The sequence below is a fragment of the Gouania willdenowi genome, chromosome 14 (assembly GCF_900634775.1).
Source record: "Gouania willdenowi chromosome 14, fGouWil2.1, whole genome shotgun sequence".
In the NCBI taxonomy this organism is placed as follows: domain Eukaryota; kingdom Metazoa; phylum Chordata; class Actinopteri; order Blenniiformes; family Gobiesocidae; genus Gouania; species Gouania willdenowi.
The window spans coordinates 18,774,152-18,794,876 of NC_041057.1; the positions used below are offsets into that span (position 1 = coordinate 18,774,152).

Sequence of the window (20,725 nt, forward strand, 5' to 3'; positions counted from 1 at the left end):
AGCCACAGCCAGACGGAAAGAGAGAGAGAGAGGGCTGAGGATAGCAGTCACTCAAGCCCCGCCTACAACACAGCATCATCATGGCTGCAGTTATCCTCCACCACCAGATACTTTTCACCAGGAGGACAAAAACTAACTCATTTCACCAACAATTGATCCTATTCACTGATTATTTCTGTAAGAAATGCTAGAATGAGCTGAGGAGTGAAATCATGGAAGGGTTTGAAAGTGTAGCTCAGTGTTTTTAAATCTCGGGGTCACCTGCAAAGTCTAGTAATTAATAATAAAAAATAATAATAATTACTGATTAACACTAGCATGACCAGAGTGGTGTCATTTGACACCTATACCTTTAATGTCCAAGCTGGTGTCAGATGGCGGGTGTGAACAACTCAGCTTGTGACCATTGTTATGTTACTGAGGCCACTACTCCCCCCTCAGCTAGGGTGGGGGGGTGGCTAGGTAGGTTCCAGGACACAAAGACCTTTTGTAATCTCCTTTGTGTTTCCCATACAGCAGCTACATAGAGGTTGCAACTTATATTTCAACTTTTGCAACAGAAAGTAGTAAGTAGTAATAGTGAGACGGCAACAGTTTGTTTGCATTCTTGGTGAAATTTATTTAATAGAGATTTTGTGAACATTTCTGGCACTGCCACACCTCCTTTATGCATTTGCCACATGCAAACTTGTCACAATACATACAACGCTTGGTGGCACGGTTTTTCCTGCGGCAACACTTCACCTGGCACAATGCCCTTTTCCCCACATCAGGTGTGGGTGGTTATTGCTGAAGGTTTTGCTCATTCACCTCCTTGGCTGCCATATGAGACTGGGCAAGCTCATTTGCAAGCTCCAGCAAGAAGTCCACCCTCCGAGTAGCCTCAGTCTCCACCACGCTGTGCACGCTACTGAGGAGGCAGACAGTCTTCTTTCGTTTGGGCACATAAACAGTCAGTGTGGCACCAGAGGTTGAAAACACTTGTGTGCTGAATTCCTCACGGGCCAAATTCTTTTTAGCTGAATCTGGAAGCTCCCGGCGAATCTTATTGACTGTGCCAAGGAGGGTGCTCTTCCGGCTGTGCAGTCGACGTGCTAGTGACAATGAAGTGAAAAAATTGTCGATTGTAACAGTTCTTCCTTTGTCCATAAACGGTTCCATAAGCTTCATCACCACATTTTCAGACAATCTCTCCCCAGGTGGACGACTGGGGTCTTTGCCAAGATATGGGATGATTTTGCACACATACTTGGATTTAAGGTCACATGCCACACAGAACTTGATACCAAACTTGTCCGGCTTCGTTGCAATGTATTGCAAGAAACAGCAGCGAGTCTTAGTTGGAAAAAGTTGCTCATCTAAGGTGATGTGCCTGCCTGGGTTGTACGAAGTGATGCAGTTGGCAACAAAAGACTCCCAAACGTCAGAGATTGCAGCAAACCGGTCAGTCGCAACTCGTTCACCACGTGTGTCCTTGTCGTCGAAGCGTAGATGCTGAATGATGTCCTTGAAACGGTTTCGAGCCATAATCCTGTTGATCAGGGGCGGTCCCAGTTTTGCTGACCATGCGTCATGCAGCGATGGAAGGCGGACAATCCCCCACAGAAGCAGGATGGCAATGAACGCCATTAGTTCAGGTATGGCCATGAACCAGTTCTCATGTTGTGTCTGGAGTGCATGCTGGACAGTCCACTCCTGAATGGTCCGAAGCATTTCCAGAGTTATGAAGCAGAAGAAACTCTGTAAGCGACTCGTCACCTTTCTTCTGGCCAAAGCAGTTGGCTCTCCATCTGTGACGTGACCTTCAATTGGGCTGTGATGGAGAGGCCTTCCGACCTGTTCTTCACGCCACACTGTGCCGTCTTTTGCCGTCTCTGTCAGCCGCTCGTGTGTCTCCAGGCGACCTCTCTTTTCTGAAGGTGGCGAATCCTCCTCATGTATAGGGTGATCATATTTTTGAGATGTGATTAATGAAACATTAAAAACACAACTGCCATAATCAGCAAACAAAAAAAAGGATGTTTAGAAAATCTTACCGGAAGAAATTTCAGAGTCAGAACTCAGCTGAAGGGATATTTCTTCTCCATCGGAGTCACAGGGGTTGGCGTCATTTAGGATCATCTCCAAAGCCTGCTGAGAGCTGTAAACTTTTGACATCCTTGCTTCTCAGTCGCCAGAGTCAGTGAAATATCTGCCCTGAGTTGGCTATTTTTTCACCTTGAGGTGATAAGCCTTTTCAAACTTTCACTATGGTTCAGTACTTCCGCATTGGGTCAAAGGTCAAGAGGGATAATGTCAGCATAACTGATGGTGTAAACAGAGATTGAGATTGTTTTTCCCTGTTGAAGCATTGATTCTTTGTGCATCTTGTGCACTTTCTTCAAATTTGTAAAATAATAGCTTAATAAAATAATTCATGGACCTGGTTAGTGAATGGTGGACCTCGTGAATTTACCTTTTTAAAGTGAGAACTCAAACAGTCCTTTTCACACTCGGAAATCTTGCTTTACCATAAATAGCAACAATACATTTGATTTATAAGCACAAAAACAATAAAGGTAAATAGTGAAAATACAGGAGTAGGAAACAGGAGCTTGGTTGCTTTATTACTTTTTTTATTTTTCTAATTTTATTTATTGTGGTTTATTAATTGATCACAACACACATGGCTCATATTAATTTGGCCATTCTTATCCAATAATTCCATATAATGTTATTTGGATTAACAAACATCTACCTGGGAGAAACTGGTTTCTCAACACTGGCCATCATTTACACCAACCCCCAAAGTTTGTCACTGCCCAGCTGCACATTCCGATCGAATGGCTTTATTTACATAAGAGAGGTGGCCCACTGAGTTGCAAATGAGTGTCATTTGGCGGCCTCTGGGCAGGGCAGCAGGAGTAAGAAAACCTTGGGCATGCTAGTGTTAAAAAAATATGTGTTATTATAAAATTCCTATTATTAATAATAAATTATATAACACAATCCTAAACTGCTGTATTCTTAGAAAAAAAAAAGGGTTTTATTTTCATGTAAATAAAACAAAAACCAGCCCATAATAAACATCTACAAAAAATAATTGTAGATGTACAAAAAATCATTAATTCCATCCACAGTCGCTGCACTAAAAAGCGCCCGGTTGCACTGTACTTCATGCTGTTGTTTTTGTTTTGTTATTCTTTAATGATGTGTTTTCACTGAATTCTATTCTATTAGCTACTGTATTCTTTACTTTCACTCTCTAATATATATATATGTTAATATTATATTAATATAAATCTAGTTCAAAATGAAATGCAGTGTAAAAATATCTGGGCTTGTGCAACTTGTCACCAAATCTATGTTTGTAACAGTGAAACAAACATGATCAAAAACTAATTCTAGGGGGAAAAAAAATTGCGATATCGAAATGGGGTCATGATCCAAAAAAGGTCGGGAACCACTGGTGTAGCTCATATTGTGTCCAGCATTTAAACTCAGGACAGAGTTGGACAACTGTTATCAATGTGGGGGCCGCAAAGCTATGAATGTCTGATCCAAGGGCCACAATATCAATTTCAATTTTTTGTATTCTTTTACTTTTATTTTGTGTCTTGTTCTGTGTATCTTTTTTTTCCTGTAATTTTGTAGTCAGTTTGTGTGTGTTTATTGCCATTTGATGTTTTTTTTTTAAGTAAATTTAGTGGAGCCTTTTGCCATTTTGTCTGTTTTTGCATCTACTTTTGGGGGCCAAACAAAATAGACCGAGGGCCGCATGTGCTCCCCCAGGCCAGCCTTTGCCCATGTCTGATGTACAGTAGGACAGTCTCTTCATTAGTATAGATGTAAAGCGTTGGCTTACTCTTTGTATTTAAAGTCATTGTGTGACATGTGCAGCACAGGGGTCGACCTCATTTTAGTTCAGGGGCCAAAGATGGACCAGTTTGATCTGAAGTGGGCCACAGATTATAGGAGTGGAAAACCAGCCCATATATTTAAGGCACAAACAATATCAAAGCAATAAGCGGCAGATATCAGTCCCTGCATGATTTTCAATTACATTTATTTATTTATTTTTTAATTTTGTGACAGATTTTTATCTAATTTGTTGAAATGTATTGTACAAACTGAGAGTTCTGTAATCATGTGATATATACACTGAGATATCTACAACTGAATTAGTTGGTAATTTACACAATGATACACATTTTCTGTCATTTTTATTTTCCCCTGCGCGTGGGCCGAATTAGATACTCTCAAAGGCCAGAATAGGCACTCGGGCCACGAGTTTGACACTTGTGATGCAAGTATAATGTATTCAAACTGAACTTTTTTTTTTGTTGTTGTTGTTAAAAGCTTTGAATGTATATTGATGAATATTATTAACTAACTACTGATGGTGAAGACGTTGCGTTCCAAAAATATTGTACCTCATGCAAATATAAATCTTTTTTCTATCCTTCTTGCTTTGTATTTACTACCTTTCCTGTTATTTTTATAAATGAAATAAACTTTTATATCAAAGAAGAGTATATATTGTTAGATATACTGTTGGTGTACAGTACACATATGCTTTTTGCTCATATTTTTCCTTTGCTTGGGCGCAGATCATGTGTGCATTGTGTCACATGTGTGTAATAAACTAATAAAAGGAACTAAACTTATCTTTAATTGAAAAATGCTACAAACACAACACCGGTTTTCTGCCATTTCCCGTGTACTAAATACTAATTTGCAAACATGCATATGGAGAAATGTTGCTTCTGCATCATTACCATGGTGATAAAGACAACATTAAGTCATGGGCTGAATCTCGATCAACTAAATTGAATAGAATTACCTTTGATATATGAAAGGAAAGTCATACAAACACAAATTAGAAAAGATGTACCGTAACAAATACTGTATAATATTTAGTTAGTGGAGATTCTAAAGGTGCTGGACCCAATCAGATTCATTTACAAGCATGTAATTAATAAAAATAAAAACCTACATTTGCTTTGCTTTGCGCAACAAATCAAAAAAATATATACTAAGGTTTTTTTTTATCTTCAAATGTATAACTACATTTTTTAATCAGTTAAGAAATTTGTCACTGATTTGATCAACTTGTGCCAGTTAAATCACTGGTAACCTTTAGTGTTCTGACTGTTTTTATTTGTCCTGCTCTGTATAAAGATATTGATTGATTGGTTATTCTGAGTTCAATGTTCAGTACATCACATATACACATGACTCTTTTCAAATAAACATACTTTCATATATACATACACTCAAAGGAATGGGAGGAAGTAAATTTATAAGTTGCCCTTATAAATTCCCACCCCTGTAATTGTCATAATTCATATCAGTGGTTGCTTCCTTTCACAAAACAGTTAACATAACAGATAAACAGTTCACATGCAAGAAACATACATCCACATAATTACAGTATATATACACATATAAATATACAAAAGAATGTTACAAACAAATGGTAAGTACTTTAATTAGTAGATCACAATCTATTTTTTTTTCCATATTTATACCTGTTATTCATATACTAAGAATACCTCCTACATTGTTCATCCAGATACCTACAGTATATAGTCTATATATATTTTTTATTTATTTATTTTTTAGTCACAAAAATCATCACTATTGTTATAGTTCAGCGTCTTCAAGCACAACTATCTTTTTAGCACTGTTATTGACTTTTATTATATATATATATATACTTATTTACTTTTAGTAGTCAATATTCCTCTTCATTTCCGTACTCTGACAAGAGTATATTTCTATTTCTTTTTAAACTTGTAAATATTTGTGAAATGTTTTATATGGTTCCCCAAATTATTCCAGAGTAGGACTCCGCAAACTGACACACACATTCAAAATGATAAATGTATACAAGCCTGTTTTTAATATTCAAATAACTTCTTTTTTTTTTTTTTCCTATTTATGAAAGCATGTTAAAGACAAAAGAAGCTGGTCAAATAAACCCTCATGACAAACATTCAAGTGTTTGAAAACAGATTCTAGAAAAAAAAATAAATAAAAATAAATTGAAAGTGCTACACAATATCTCTCTTCAATGGTTTTATACTATTATACTCTTACTATACTTATCAAAAGATAATATTAAACACTTACACCCGTTTGTTGCAATGACTAATAGGGGTTTTTTTTTTTTTAATTTAGTAACTATTTTTAGTCTCTTTAAAGCCTAGCCCAGTTTATTTGTGATACAATATCTCATAGTGAACATCTTTATATTTGGATGATGAAGGAAAAATGAAGCCAGTGAGTCAAATGAATGTTTCTCAAGGACATGTAACTGTAGTTATTGCACCATTCATCCAGCAGAGGGAGTATGTGTTCTACTCAAACCTGTTGATACAGAGCTCCATTAACTGCTCATTTTTCTATTCAGTGGATTTGATTTAAAAACAAAAACAAAAAAAACACACACCTTACAATTGGAGCAGAAATGTGATTTATTTATAGACAGACACACAATTTGTCATTAAGACTTACATTTTGTTTGAGTCCACAGACTCAAAAAGGTTATTTTTGTGTGGGTTTTTTTTTTTTTTTTTTAGGCATAGAAAAATCTTTACAGTCAATGTGAATTACAATACGGCAGATTGTCACGACACAAATGTCTTAAAACGTCCCTTTCTACATTGCAGATATGATAACCTGCTCAAACAGCACACCTGCACTTACATCAGAAAGGTGACCACTGTATTTCTCAATAATAGCAAACCACAGAGTGTGTGATTGAAAAGTGTTTGTGAAATAACCTGAGTATTACATTATATACTGTGTGTGTGTGTGTGTGTGTGTATATATATATACAGCTGTCTTTAAAGTGTGTGTGCCGATGGTAATCCCAGTTGTGTACACGACAGCACAAATTCAAAGAGATCAAAAAGTTTCACCACTGTTGGAACTAATTATACTGACACGTATGCAAAGAATACACATCAGAATTACCTTTGGTCTGCAGCGACCAATTCAACTCAAATCTCATTTGACAATATTGAACCTAACGATGCTAAATACTGATAATTTAACGCAAACTGCCCTGTAGACATCAACACTGTCACATTGGTGAACAATTAAATAGTGAAATAAAACACAATCCAACACAACTTTGCTCAAGGTGAAGTTTCAGTCAATAAATTAACGGCCAAATACTCCAGAACGTTGCACTGAAAAGGTTTAGGGTATTTATTTATTTTTTCAAAAAAAAAAAAGAGCAATAAACAACAATCAGAATTGTCGTATAGAGGATGATTAGGTCACTATGTGAACCTTGCTTCCATACAGGTCAGATGTCAAGGATGTGCCTGTGACACGCTTCAATTTGATAACACTTCTACCATGATTGAGTGCAAACTAGAGACTTATGTGTGTGTGTTTTTTTTTGTTTTTTTTAGTTTTCTTTAAGCATACACCTTAAATGAAGATACTTCCTGTCCTCAGAAAGATAGACCTCATTTTCGGACAAGCATGCTGGTTTTAAAAGAAATGTGCTTTGACAAAACCACAGACATTGTCAAAAAATATTAAAAAAAAAAAAAAGAAATACTGAAATTCTGATTAAGTATAACAGATCAGTCAGTTCAGATTAAAGAGATGCACACATTACAACACACAAGTTTGTGTTACATTTAAAGATTGCCTTCTCTTCCTCACACACACACACAGGTGTGACTATTTACAGCGAGGACAAGATGCTTACCAATGTACACAGGGTAATTGTGCACCTAATAGTAGCACATAAACGTCCCTGTAAAAATAAAAACTACTGTACCCAGTAAGTATTAGTACATACCAGTGGGCTACTCCCAGTGACACACAGTGTCACAAACATTAGAGCAATAAAATCCCTTCACCCTTTCATGTAAATAAAACAATTTCCATTTTGTACATTTCATATTTTTGTTACATTCAAGTTATAGATACAATTTGTATCAACAAGCAAAAGTCAATTCTAGACATTTGAGGCTAAGCTGTTTGTGGCACTTAGAAAAGGAAAGGGGATAAATGAGCTTCCACTTTGGGTTCCGGTTCAATTTTGTGGCAAAATGGAAACATTTCCAACAAATGAAAGATCAATAAAGTTGATCTGAATCCATATTAAAACACTTTATTAGTTTGACGTTTCCTTTTTGTCCTTAAAGTAATTAATTTATCAAACCAACAGAACATTAAGGAGTAATAAACTACTCACTGTGTTTAATTTGGTCCCAGAACTTGTGATATTGTTTGATAATTTTAGTTTTTCTCATCTTTTCTGTTTTTGCACAAAAAAAAAAAAAAATTCTCCAGCTCAAGGAAAAGGACGGCACACAAACCTTTAGCCAAATGCCAGAAACAACCTTAACAGCAGCCTTGCCATCTGATTGTTTCACATGAAGAAACATTTAGGCAGTTTGTTTCACCTTCTCATGAACAGACAGACGGCCTCAAGTGGCCTCGTCTCTTTTCATGAAAAACCAAAGCCCAAAACTTATTAGGGCAAAACACTTTCAACTGTATTTTTTTTTTCTTTTTAAAATGTCTGTTCATATACCACAGTTTTAGCTAAACAGTAAAAATATATGTATATACATAAAGCACCATCATTAAGACAAATTCCATCTTACAGAAGTAGCTCAGATAAAGAGAAACAGCACTCAAAAACTATTTAGCCATTTTGTACATTACAGTTGCATAATTCTAGATTTTGTTGCTTTTAATGGTCAAATTTGTTTCCTTAATATTCATAATAAATTATGTTTATGATTTGATACTGTTAATTTAAATCAAAACATGTGTCCAACCATATTTTCAGATTTTATTTTGACGTATATCGAGGCGTTTCTATTCAAATGAACTCAAAGCATGGTCTAACAGTGAGAGCCGGCTTTACGTGGTACAACCTTTCTGTAACTGCCAGATGAATGTCGCACTTTGTTATGTGGGCGGAAGGTTATTCATTTGATTTCAAAGCTGATAAGAACGCCACACTGTAATTTTAGCACCTTCCCTTTAGCGTGTCCACAACACGCCAGCAAACATTAAACCTCTAATTAAAATATTATTTTCTTATCATGTCTTTCATTTCATTTTTCTATATACAGTTTTGGCTATGTTCACACCTTCACTGACAAATACCCAAGGCTGTACCATGTAATTCCAACCCATAGACCACTGTTCTACATCTTAAGGTGCACAAGAACAACATACACGTAAAAGATCAAAGGTTTTAAATGCCATTGTCATTTTTCAAACTACATAATTAACTTCAAAGGTACTACATGTTACATGTAGGATTCCATTCAATGCTTAACAAATATATCATTACTAGATAAGGGAACACTTTTACCAGTAACCACTGGTTTTTGGCAGAAAAGTGTGTATTTAAATAGAAAAAAAAAGAAAAAAAGAAAGCATCCTGAGCACGATGTGCTACAAGGCACAGCCGAACCACTTCATAAACCTTTAAGACTGACTGAACGCGTGTAATGTACATCTGTATTTCAGCAGTCTGTTCTCCCATTTAAAAAAGGGAACTTATTTCCCAATAAACTTTCTAGTTTTCACTTCAACTCATCGTTCATAGTACATGGATAAAACACTCCATGAAAGCCAAACACATGCAGTTTTTCCTTTTTTTTTTTTTTTTTTTTTTTTTTTCTGAACCATTAGTGCAGACTCTTAGCTTCGACGGATAATAACACTCTTTGCATGTCAAATAGGAAAATTCTACACCTTTTACCTACTTCAGTGAGAGCCAGGTTAAATCCTTTTTTTTGTGCACAAAAGGAAACCAAGACAACGTGAGATGTTGGGTTAAGGCATGAGAGTGAGAGTTGAATTTTTTTAAACGATCACATACACCTTCCTTCCTCCATTTATTTATTTTTTATTTCCCAAATCGTATTTCCCTAATGGTTTATACAAAATACTCAGTATGCAAGTGTCACATAATGACAAAAGCAGCATGCATTGTCATATCCAAATCCTTATTGTTGGACAGAGCTCCAAGCTTTTTAAAAATCTACTGTTAAATCTTTGTTTCATGGAAAATACATCATTTGGCTTTCTCCTCGTCTTTTGGATCTTTACCCTTTTAAATGTAGGTACAGTATACTGTTTTTCTGCGAGACTAGATTTACGTCTTACGGGGCAAAGATGGCCTCCAAGTGACATAAAAAAAAAGCTTGACAAAGGCTGGCGTCCATCAGACTACTTGGGTGCATTAAAAAAAAAAATTGGAAACTCAATTAACCAGTTCCTGAAAGTTTCCCTGACAACCCAAATCATTTGGGCGCCTGATAAAATCCAAGATACTTAAGACAGTGAAAAGGACTGCACAACAGAATAAACATTATAAATACCCCCCCCCCACCCCCCCCAAAAAAAAAAAATACTTTACAGATATTTGACTTTGCGCGATTGGAAATGATCTCGGGAACTGAAATCTTAAGATGTTACTACGTCATAAATTATGCATTTTTTTTTTTTTGGCATTACTTAGCAGCTTATAAATGACTTTGAAGTAATGGCTTTTGCGTGACTATGTACATGAATACGTGCAGTGGTGCACAAGTCAAATCTCTTTACCGACATATTTTGTGCACAGTCAAATTCTACCAAAATAGTAGCTTTGTTGAGCGAGGCTGAGAAAATAGATTTCTGTGGATACTGATATAGTGCTTTACAAAGGAAAAAGAGTCTTCAATGACTAAACACGTTCACTGAAACCAATCAAGACAATGACTAAAGCGTGAGGTCATTCCGATTTAAGGCCATCAAATGTAAGAGTGCATGCTGTGAGGTATGTACCTACCTACCTCTTATTTGTCTATAAAAGAAATGCACAAACGCGTGTAGATCTGTACAACATCCCCATTCTTTCAGTAACACATTCACAGGGCCTGAACACGATCCTCCTGAAATCTACACCGGATAAAAATGTTTGGTCCGTCAAATGTTAGAAAAGAAATGGGGAAATCACAGAGTAAATGCTAAACGTAATAACGTTGTCGCTGAGAAATATTCTTGCTAATTAGGTCAAATACAGGTCGAGTATTACAACTTCTTGTAACACTGAATAAAGCATCATTCCTTTTAAAATAAAAATAACATTAGACAATCTGCAGTAGCACAGCACAGTAAATGGTAAAGTTCGTTATAATCAATATAATATCTGGGAAAAAATTATATTATACATAAAATAAATACAGGAAAAAATTAATGTTTTTCATGTCAATTTGTAAAATGTATCTTCTCAGGTGTAATTTTTTTTCTCATAATAATGAGAGGTGCAACATTTGAATCTCATATACACTTATTAACCTTGATTACATGTTGGCAATGTGCAGGCAATGACTCAATGAACAAAGTCATTTAAGACGTTTAAATAAATAATATATAAATAGTTAATGCTTTATATATGTATATATATTATATATTACAACTATTTAAACAATAGCTAATAGGCAGCTCACTTTGTTAGGTTTGGCACAGATGCTAAAGCTTACCGGGGTTATAAGTGTTGCCGTTTTGTTTGCAAGCTGCAACATAGTAACAATACAATCTGAAAATTATGGCTTGTAACAAAAGTGGAAGTGAGCTAGTTAATGTTTTATTATCTAGGACAATATCAAGACTAATGTTTCTAAATGCGATAGTGTCGGCTAGGCCAAGTTGAAAATGTCGAAAAGTATTTGATGTATAATTTTGAAAAATAGAGCACCGGATAAGTCTTGACGATGAAAACAAATGCAACATTTTTGTTGCAGTTATTTGGTAATGCCGTCCAGTTTAGACACAAGACGCTTCTCCTGCTCAGGCTGTGTGAATGCATTTCAAATCAGATTTCCAATAGTTTAGCTGCGACATACCAAATGAAAAAAACTCCTCTGCTGAATATAACCACCATCGGATTCCCAACCTCAGACATTCTACCTGCAGCAACAGGAAAATGTCCTATTCTTTTAATCTAAGTCCTTATTCTCATCACTATGTAGCTCCTTGATGTTTGATGTGAGTAACAGTTTAGTGCATTGATCTTAGTTTTGTAACAATGACAGCAGCGAGTTGCTGGGGGTCTGTCAAATGAGGGTTTTTCTCCATTACCGAGTGAACTACGTAAGCAGGAAAAATATTACAAAGGTTCCTGTAAGTCTGATACTGGTGATCTGGAATGATGTACCGCTCCTGGTGCTCAGCTGCAGATGGGGGTTCCCATGGTGAATTCCAGATTTGCTCCATTTTGTCTGGCATACTGCGAACCATCACCCGCTCGCAACATGGCATCAAACTGTTACTCAGTGGATAGGAATGATATCCAAAGGACTCGTTACCACAGGGAAGAGGGTCCCAGCTCGCATGCTGTTCGCGGCACAGCGGAGGCCGACGCTGTCTCATGGGGTTGCTATCGTACAGCCTGGAATCCGATATACTGTCCATACGAGTCATCCCAAGAGACCGAGTGGGTTGTGAGGACAAAGGTGGCAGCACATTCTGCAAGAGGGGATAGTCTCCAGGGCAGCTTGATCTGGCACCCACGGTAGCATGCTGGATATGTGGTGCTAAATGTGCACCAGGCTGCTTTCGGGGACCTTGCTTTGGCTCCTCTGGTCCGTAACTCTGTACCCTTGTCAGCGCTTCATGGCGAAATCCATGGGAGAAAGCTTGCATTCTAGCCTGTGCAGAAGACTGCTGCTGCTGCCCCTTCATGCTCTCCTCTAAGCTACTGTCCACAGAGCTTGGGTAAAGGTCCCCGTATGAGGAGAACGAGTCACTGTTTGAATGACTGAGACATGTCTTGGGGCAGTGGCTGGGATTTCTCTGATACACATGCTCGTGCTCCATGCTACAGAAACTGTCAACATTATGCATGCTGCTCATGCTCATATTTGAAAAATCACTGTGCAGTGAATAATAGCCGTGGTCGCTAACTGAGTCATACTTTGGAAACTGTTCGCTGTATGTCACGGAGGCCCCGTGACTGTTAGTAACTAGGATAGGAGGATACTGTATGCCCGATATGTGCTCCAAAGAACTGTGAGCAAACTGCAAAGAACCTGGCACTGGACTGCTGGCTGATCGTGTGTTCAAGGCCCCAGCTGCATGGCTCTTGACAGGTTGCATTGTGGGTACACTGAGGGCAGACACGAGGGAAGGCACTGAATTTGTCTCAGACTTCCTAACAACAGAGAGTGCCTCTGGAGGCTCACAAGCCACAGAGCGAATGCTAGGGTCAGACTGACGTTTAGGCGTAACATGTTTAGCTTCAGAGTAGTCCCATTTAACAGCTGCTGGGCCCAGACCACATTTAACCAAAGCCCCTTCACTCATGGTCTTAACTGCAGATAATTTGGCAAACGCCCGCAGCTCATCAGCCACGGATCGTTGTGGCTGGTTGACACGCTCTGGGTGATAGTACTTGCACTTGTGTCCATATGTGCACTTTTTCCCTTGTTTAGAGAGAGCACAAGGAAGGACATCAAAATAGGAAACTCAAACACGTCAAAAATCTCAACACGTATGTACAAAAATCTTTAATAGTAAACTTACCATAGGGGCATGGTTGTTTTTTGTGCTCTGGAACAACAGGCCGCTTGCGAAGAAAGTTTTCCAGGCTTGGACCATGTCTTCCCAATGGATCATCAGGTGGCATGAACCTATTAAAGAAATCATCCTTCAATGAAGGCCTAAATGTATGTCTTTCATAGTAGGAGCAAAACAATGACTTTAAAAGAGTTGTTAGATTATGGAGTGAGTATTAAATGGTTTTGTCAGTACTGAAATCAGTAAAAACGGTTTCTTACTTGTCATTGACAAATGAATACATTAGGAGACGTTCCTCTATGAACTTCTTCCACTCTGGCTTCTCATTTTGCAAGTCCCTGTAGTTGTCGTTTGACACAATAATTCCATCAGAATCATAAGCCAGCTTCACTATGAAGCGATCATCATAGCACACCACTCTGCGGCCTTGGACCCTCCGAGACGGAGTGAAAACGAGGACCTTTTCTTTTTCCAACTTCCGCAAGATTTCTTGGTCTGAGAGAGAAATAATGATTATGATTTATCACTGGTTGCTCCAGTGTCATCAAGGTAAAGGTATATCATGAATTATCAGATTTCTCCAATGATAACAACTTGAAATCGATGTAGATATAGAGAAATGAAACTCTGAAGTACCTGTAATGAGCGAGTCAGGTCTTGACTGCTCTTTTCTCCAAGCTGGGACAAACACAGTGATATCTTTATGTCTTTTGTCCATAAACCACTCAACAGCAAGTTGGATACCCCGGCATGAGAACACCTCTTTGTTTCCATGACTACAATACAAAGGTGAAAAAAAACAAGTTAGGTTGATTCCAATTTATACAAATATGCACTTAGAAACATCAGAATATCTGGTTTGAAACAGTAGGATAGTAATGGAGTAGGATCATTTTGTGTCACTGACCTCATTGCAACATTTGACCCATCAATGACAATAGGTCTAAGATTTTCATAGACCTCTACAGTTTCCTCTTCCACTGACACCTCAGGACTGACGGTCTCTTTAGCACAGGGGGTCCGTGCCATCGGCATGGCCGTAGTACTGCAAGGCTGAGCTTCAGGCTCGGCTTTGTTTCCGAGACGCACCAACTCGGCAAGAATGTCATTTATAAGAGCAGTCGCTCCCAGCTTGTTGAGCACAACCTCCACCTGTTCTCCTGAATATCCCAACTTCAGAGCAAACTCCATCTTAGTCTGGTACTCTCGATCACTGGCAGGCTTGGCACTGGTGGTGTCATCTTCACGTAGGTCTTGAGCAGTGCTGCTCTGGGAGAAACTGGGTCGGTCGAGGCATGGAGAGCGACAGAGCTGCCGATGGGGTTTAGTGATAGTCAAGGGGTCCCTCTGCCTACAGCCACTCACCTTATCCCTCCGATGCTGATGCTCTTCAGACTCACTATCTGAGCTGCTTCCATCCTCAGACTCGTCAGTGGCTTGCTGCGCCTCACTTGACTCAATGTTGTCTTCCCTGCATGGGCGTTTTTCCATTTTGAGCTTCTCCACCATAGACCATGTTGTCATCAGGTTTGTCTTGACACCTCAGACTTCCACGGCATGTTTCCTCACCTCTGCAGCAGCCAGGGATTCATACTCATTGCTGGACTTCAGCCCTGCAGGCTCTTTGTGGGGGGTCAAAGTAATGTTCTCCTCTGTGCGAGTAGACAACAATCTGATTATGTAATCCTGTAAAAAAGAAACAAAACCAGAATGGCCCAGATAAATGTTATGGACTCCACATTTTACAGATCATTAGTAATCAGATGAAATATACTTTTGCTTAATTTAGCTCAAATGTATATACAAAACAGAAAATAAAACTGATCACTTCTTAATACCATTTTGTTTTCTTTTTTGTTAAAAAGTTGCATTCATTTATTGCATATGTATTTACAAAGAAGAAAAAGTAAAAAAATAAAAATAAAAAAAAAACATGCATATTTGGTTGGAAAAGATTTCACTACATGCGGGGTCAAACTAAGATGACAAATGCAGTCTTGGTGGGGTGGAAACACAGAAAACAAAGCAAAGGAAAAAAGTTAACATAAAAATAGAAATTAGAAATTAAATTAAATTAAAGGAGTTTTAAGGTAGTAAATTATTATTATTATCATTTGTAATCAAGTTATTCAAGGACCTTGACAATCGTTGCAGCCCTTCAGATCATCTGATGTATACAATGTTTTGATGATCCATTCTATTGCCTAACAATTAAAAAAAGAAAAAAAAAACATTCCTAAAAAACCTTTAGAAATGATATTTTATTTTGCTTGACACAACCACATTAGTCAAATGAGGGAACACCTATTAACCATTAATTCTGAGGTTATGGAGGGAAAACTCTTAGTTAATGGCTTACTGGTTGTATAATAAGGCTATGCAGAATAATGCATTAATAAGTTCTTAATAATAACTAAATAAGAGTCAATATGTTACTAATTTGCATATGGATAAGCAACTATTTAATGGTTAATAGGTGTTCCCTAAACTAAAGTGTTACCAAACTGATAATTGTAAAAGATGCTCTCTAAAGCATGAAACTACCCACTGACATAATACAAAATTTGTGATGCATGATATATTATAATTAAGTATAGGATATTGGCTATTCCGCCGATATATCGGTTAGGGGTGTCCCAATCCGATATTGATATCGGATATCGGTCCGATATCAGCCAGAAAACGAATATCAGATTTTATCGGACTGCATCTAAAATCTCAGCTAAATATTATATTTACTCAATTGTAGAATAATGTAGATATTATGTTGAAGGTTAAAATGTATGTAACTAATTGATTATAAATAAATGGGTCACTTTTTCCCATACCTACTGTTGCTGACTATTGTTCTCTGTTTGAGTATGTATGATTCGTGCTGATATTGGATCGAATTGACAACGGTAACGGCCAATACTCAAGGCTGCAATATCGGTATTGTATCGGAAGTTAAAAAGTTGTATCGGGACATCCCTAATATCGCTTCCCTTCCTTGATCAACCATTCAACCCATAGACTTCATATACGGTGACGCCTCATCGCGCGTCTGAATTTTTTTTTTTTTTTCCCCCCTCGTACATAGCTGTGACACAGAATGCTTGGATCTTGTAAAAATTACTATTTGTATTTAGTGTTCAAATACAGGGTTTATGTAGGTAGTAAGTATCTTACTTGTTTAGTTTATAAACAATCATGAATAAATATGACATGTTTTACATAATGTTACATCATTTTCAGCTTTGTTTTGTCTGCAATTTCCAGCAAACCAAAGTGTGAAAGTGAATGCAGAATAACTGTGTATGTTAATTCCACTACAGAAACTAGATGATCTCTGCAAATTAGGTGTGAGGGAAAAAATAAATTTATCAACATTGGTTATTGGCCAAAAATCAAATATTGTGCATCACTATCTGAAATGTACAACTACAGCACGTGAAAAATAAAACAGCCACTGTACATAAATAAGCATGTTCTCAAGGCCCTCCTTAGAAAAGTAACAAAACATATACTTACAATTTAAAACATACAGTATGTGCTTTAAGGCAATATGATAAATATGTGAAATCGTCACCCTGCTTTACTGCTTTCAAACTCACATTAGAGTCTCAGTCTTCTGGTACAAAATGTGCTACTGCACTGCAGAGCAACCCTTGTCACTTGTAGGATTTGAGGAACACTCACACACAGGGTGAGACAGGGGTGGGCTGAACACTGTTTGCTCGTGCCTCCAGTCCTCCCGACAGAGAATCTGGATTGAACTGAAATCCATGGGGAGTAACATTGTGTTGGAGGGAAGATTCGCATCTTTAGGGAGTCGTGCAGCAGAAAGCACGGTGCATATTTCAGCTAATCAATGCTTTCAGTGACAATCGCATTAATAATGCTCGTCTCAGGAACAGTGGTGAGCAGACAGACACACTAATCTACACTCTCGGCCTGTGTCTTGCAGAAGAGTCGAATGCCGCCTGCTTCGAGCTTCAAGAGGCATAGCCCATGATGTGTGTTGCCTAGCAACGCAGCCTTGTCATCAGCTAACTCCTTTTTACCAGTCACGACTAACACAAACACGGCTCATCATCTCTCTTCGAGCAGTTATTGAATGCAGAACACTAACAGCTACGCTACAACTCTACAACTACATGCACGAGACTTTAGAATTTACAAAGCACACATTACAATCCTCAAACATCTGCCAGTGCTGACCACCAAAGTCTAGGATGCGAGCATCTCTAGCTATTCATCTGGTTTTCACAGATTGTTGGAAGATATTATGAGTGTCCATCTGGGGCAAAACAAAGCCTTTTAGTGTCAATGCTTTTGCAGATTTCTAGTATTAGTTGTGCATACTCAGTAGAACTTGTAGAAGAAAAATGTGAATGTAGAAAAAAAAGTGAATGTATCCCCCCACCCAAAAAAACAAAACAAAACAAAAAAAAAAGTGCTCAAAGGCGAGAACTGTTGAAACAATATTTTAAAAATAAGGGATCCGTGATGGCCACAGTACAAAGAGCCTCACAAACAATTTTGGACCACAATGATACACGTTTAAAAAAACAAAAAAAAACAAAACAGAGCTCTTTCACTCCTTTCATTTCCACCTCCAGATTCACAGGCTGTCTCAGCAAGGCCTCTGGACCATCTCTGCACACGCACAGCCTCGTGTAGATCTGTTTCATAGCAACAAGTGAATCAGGCCTATGAAGTTGTCTTTTACATTACTGGCCCAACATAATATCTACCACAGGAGCAGCAACAAACCGCACCTTTAGTCACAAATTCTACCTTTCATGCCTCAAATAATGATTGAAAAAAAAAAAGTATTCAATGTTCAGCACAAACTCTAAATAAATACAGTGGCATATGCACCACAATACTTTATAAAGAAAAGATTGACATATTTGCATCAAGCCCATATGTGATGTCTTTATTTAAATTATTCATCTTCAAAGGGAAAAGTGTAAAAAAAAAAAGAAACATCTCTCAAACTCAAAACCAACGTTAAACACCATTACCCTTTTTTTATTTACTTCAATAAATGAATTAGTCTGCTGCTTAAACAGAAGTTTAAAATTCAAAAAGTTTCTTAACAAAAAAAAAACAAAAGTACTCATCAAATTTGACCCTCTGACAACAAATGTCAAAGCACAGGCACACCTTGAGTACTTTGATAGTCATCCATTAACAATGCTGCTCCACTAGGAAACCATAATACTGTAAGCCAAACAGGACCGATTATTGTGTTTTAAATCTTGCCTTATTAACAATTATTGCCCAACATCACAAAAGATACAACAATAATGTGATAATCAGTATATATTTGTACTTCTCGTTAAATGTTTCCAAAGTGTCACCTACCCCTATTATCTAAAATAATCCCTCTGTCAATGTAGTTTCTATTCCTCTGTGTTGATTTGTTCATCTTGAATAGCTTTATAACACCTTAACTAAAGGGAATTTTACTGCTAGTTAGTTATTTTAGTTGGAAAATGCAGTTTATTTGAATTAGTTTTGCAGGATTTCAACAGACACAATCGTGTAAGAAACAGCTGTTCAGACCTCTCACCAAACACCCTGACATTTCTTTGTGTTTCTGCTTTAAGTCTTCAAAACATCTTTAAAAAATTAAGATATATAATCTAATGCACACAATGGAAAAGTAGACACTGTAAACACCAAGAAATTGGGCATGAAGACAACTTAAAAATGAAGAGAAAACCACCATTTTCCCACAGACACATTCAACAAAGGTGAAAAACAAGTTTGGGATTCCTTGCCATCAAGTGAATTAACTGGTAATAAGAGGTAATAAGTTGATATTCCTTCCAAGCAAAGTCATTAAATGATTGTTATCTTGAGCAGAAAGCAGATGAACTAATATAACAGTGCACTCTTTCCATCTACACAAATACTACGTTTAAAAACTTCTGTGGATGATGATTTTGTTGATGATATGACATCTTTAAGATGCTTTGACACCCACATAGGCCCAGGGTTGCGTTTAGCATAAGCTAGCAAGCTAGTCTAACATTACTTAGCCAAGTAGCAATAACACTGCAGCAAACAAACAAGGGACGCTTTAACAGTTTGTCTAAAACACGAATAAATAGTGTTTTCTAATAGCTCACATTAAAAAGCTCAGCTTGTCATGCAGGATTTCCTACTCCAAGGTCCCAAATAAGTCTATTTAATGTTAGCAGTTATAGGACAACTCGGAGGCATCAGATGCTAACTTAGACGTCTGGTTGCTAACGATGGTTAGCTTTACTTGCTGAGACTGAGCTGACATATTTGCCGGAATACTACAGTAACTTAAAATGAAGTTGTCGACTCTCATGCTTTTCGGATGTAGCCTATGCAGATAAAGTGTACGGCGACGGTGTCGAATGTGATGAGATTGAGCGCTGCCATCGCTGTGCTCACCTCACCTTGTTGCTGTCATCCTCCTGCTCGCCTCCAACACTTCTGTTCTGCCATTGGTGCTGTCGCAGTTTGGCCCGGGTTGCCAGATAGCAGGAGAAAAACAAGTAACGCTGAAAGAACTTTGCGTTCCCACCGAGAAATGTAATCAGTTATTTATTAAATAAAGTTTGCGAAGACTTACTTTGAAAATATGCTCTAACTTGTAATGTTTAAATATTATAATCGGAAAACAAGCTTTTAAGAGAGAGAAAAAACGAGGTTTTAGGAAGAGCACATTCAATAAAACAAATGTATCGATCAAGAGAGTAAGGGGAAAAAAACGATTTGGCAATATATCGCGATATTTTACAGCGCGATTATTTTTTCGATTAAATTTTTTTTTTTAAATTCTATTTTTTTTTATTTGTTTTTTTAACAAAAAAAAAAAAAACATTTCGGAAAGGGTCTTTTCGTGCAGTTGCCGTACAGACAACCCCCGGTGCAATTAGTACGTTTACTGAAGTACACATACGTAGCTGGTTAGGGTTAGGGTTAGGTTATAACCCTTATTATTAACAATTATTAGGGTTAGGTAAAGGTTTACGGTTAGGTTTAGTCTTAGGCACGTGACCTAAACTGGGCAATGAGGGGCGCTGCGTACGGATAGAATTTTGGTTGATACAGCAATGTGTTCAAGTAGCCACTGCCAACATTTAATTGCTCTAACATATGCATACCACATAAACGCACGGTGTCATGATCTGAGTTTACATCGTACTGAGATTGTATATGC

At 37.5% G+C, this 20,725-nt stretch overlaps 1 protein-coding gene across 2 annotated transcripts; it reads right to left on the minus strand.

Moving 5' to 3' along the window:
- Positions 1–10,415: 10,415 nt before the first annotated feature.
- Positions 10,416–20,015, minus strand: zc3h12b (zinc finger CCCH-type containing 12B). Of its 2 annotated transcripts, none has more exons than XM_028465956.1 (6): positions 19,959–20,015; positions 14,444–15,222; positions 14,173–14,312; positions 13,797–14,031; positions 13,543–13,649; positions 10,416–13,442 (listed from the first exon to the last, which is right to left on the minus strand). In XM_028465956.1, the coding sequence occupies exons 2-6, from the start codon at positions 15,058–15,060 to the stop codon at positions 12,019–12,021; spliced, it is 2,523 nt and encodes an 840-aa protein (XP_028321757.1). In that variant the 5' UTR covers positions 15,061–15,222; positions 19,959–20,015; the 3' UTR covers positions 10,416–12,018. The 2 variants fall into 2 exon arrangements, with proteins under 2 accessions (XP_028321757.1, XP_028321756.1); XM_028465955.1 differs by having other exon boundaries at positions 19,954–20,014.
- Between the last annotated feature and the right edge of the window lie 710 nt (positions 20,016–20,725).

Coding starts and splice junctions, on each gene's coding strand:
- zc3h12b (XM_028465956.1), bottom strand. CDS start 15,060: ATGACAACATGGTCTATGGTGGAGAAGCTCAAAATGGAAAAACGCCCA. Junction 14,313..14,443: donor GGGTCAAATGTTGCAATGAG/GTCAGTGACACA, acceptor TTTGTATTGTAG/TCATGGAAACAAAGAGGTGT. Junction 13,650..13,796: donor TATTCATTTGTCAATGACAA/GTAAGAAACCGT, acceptor TTTCTTTAATAG/GTTCATGCCACCTGATGATC.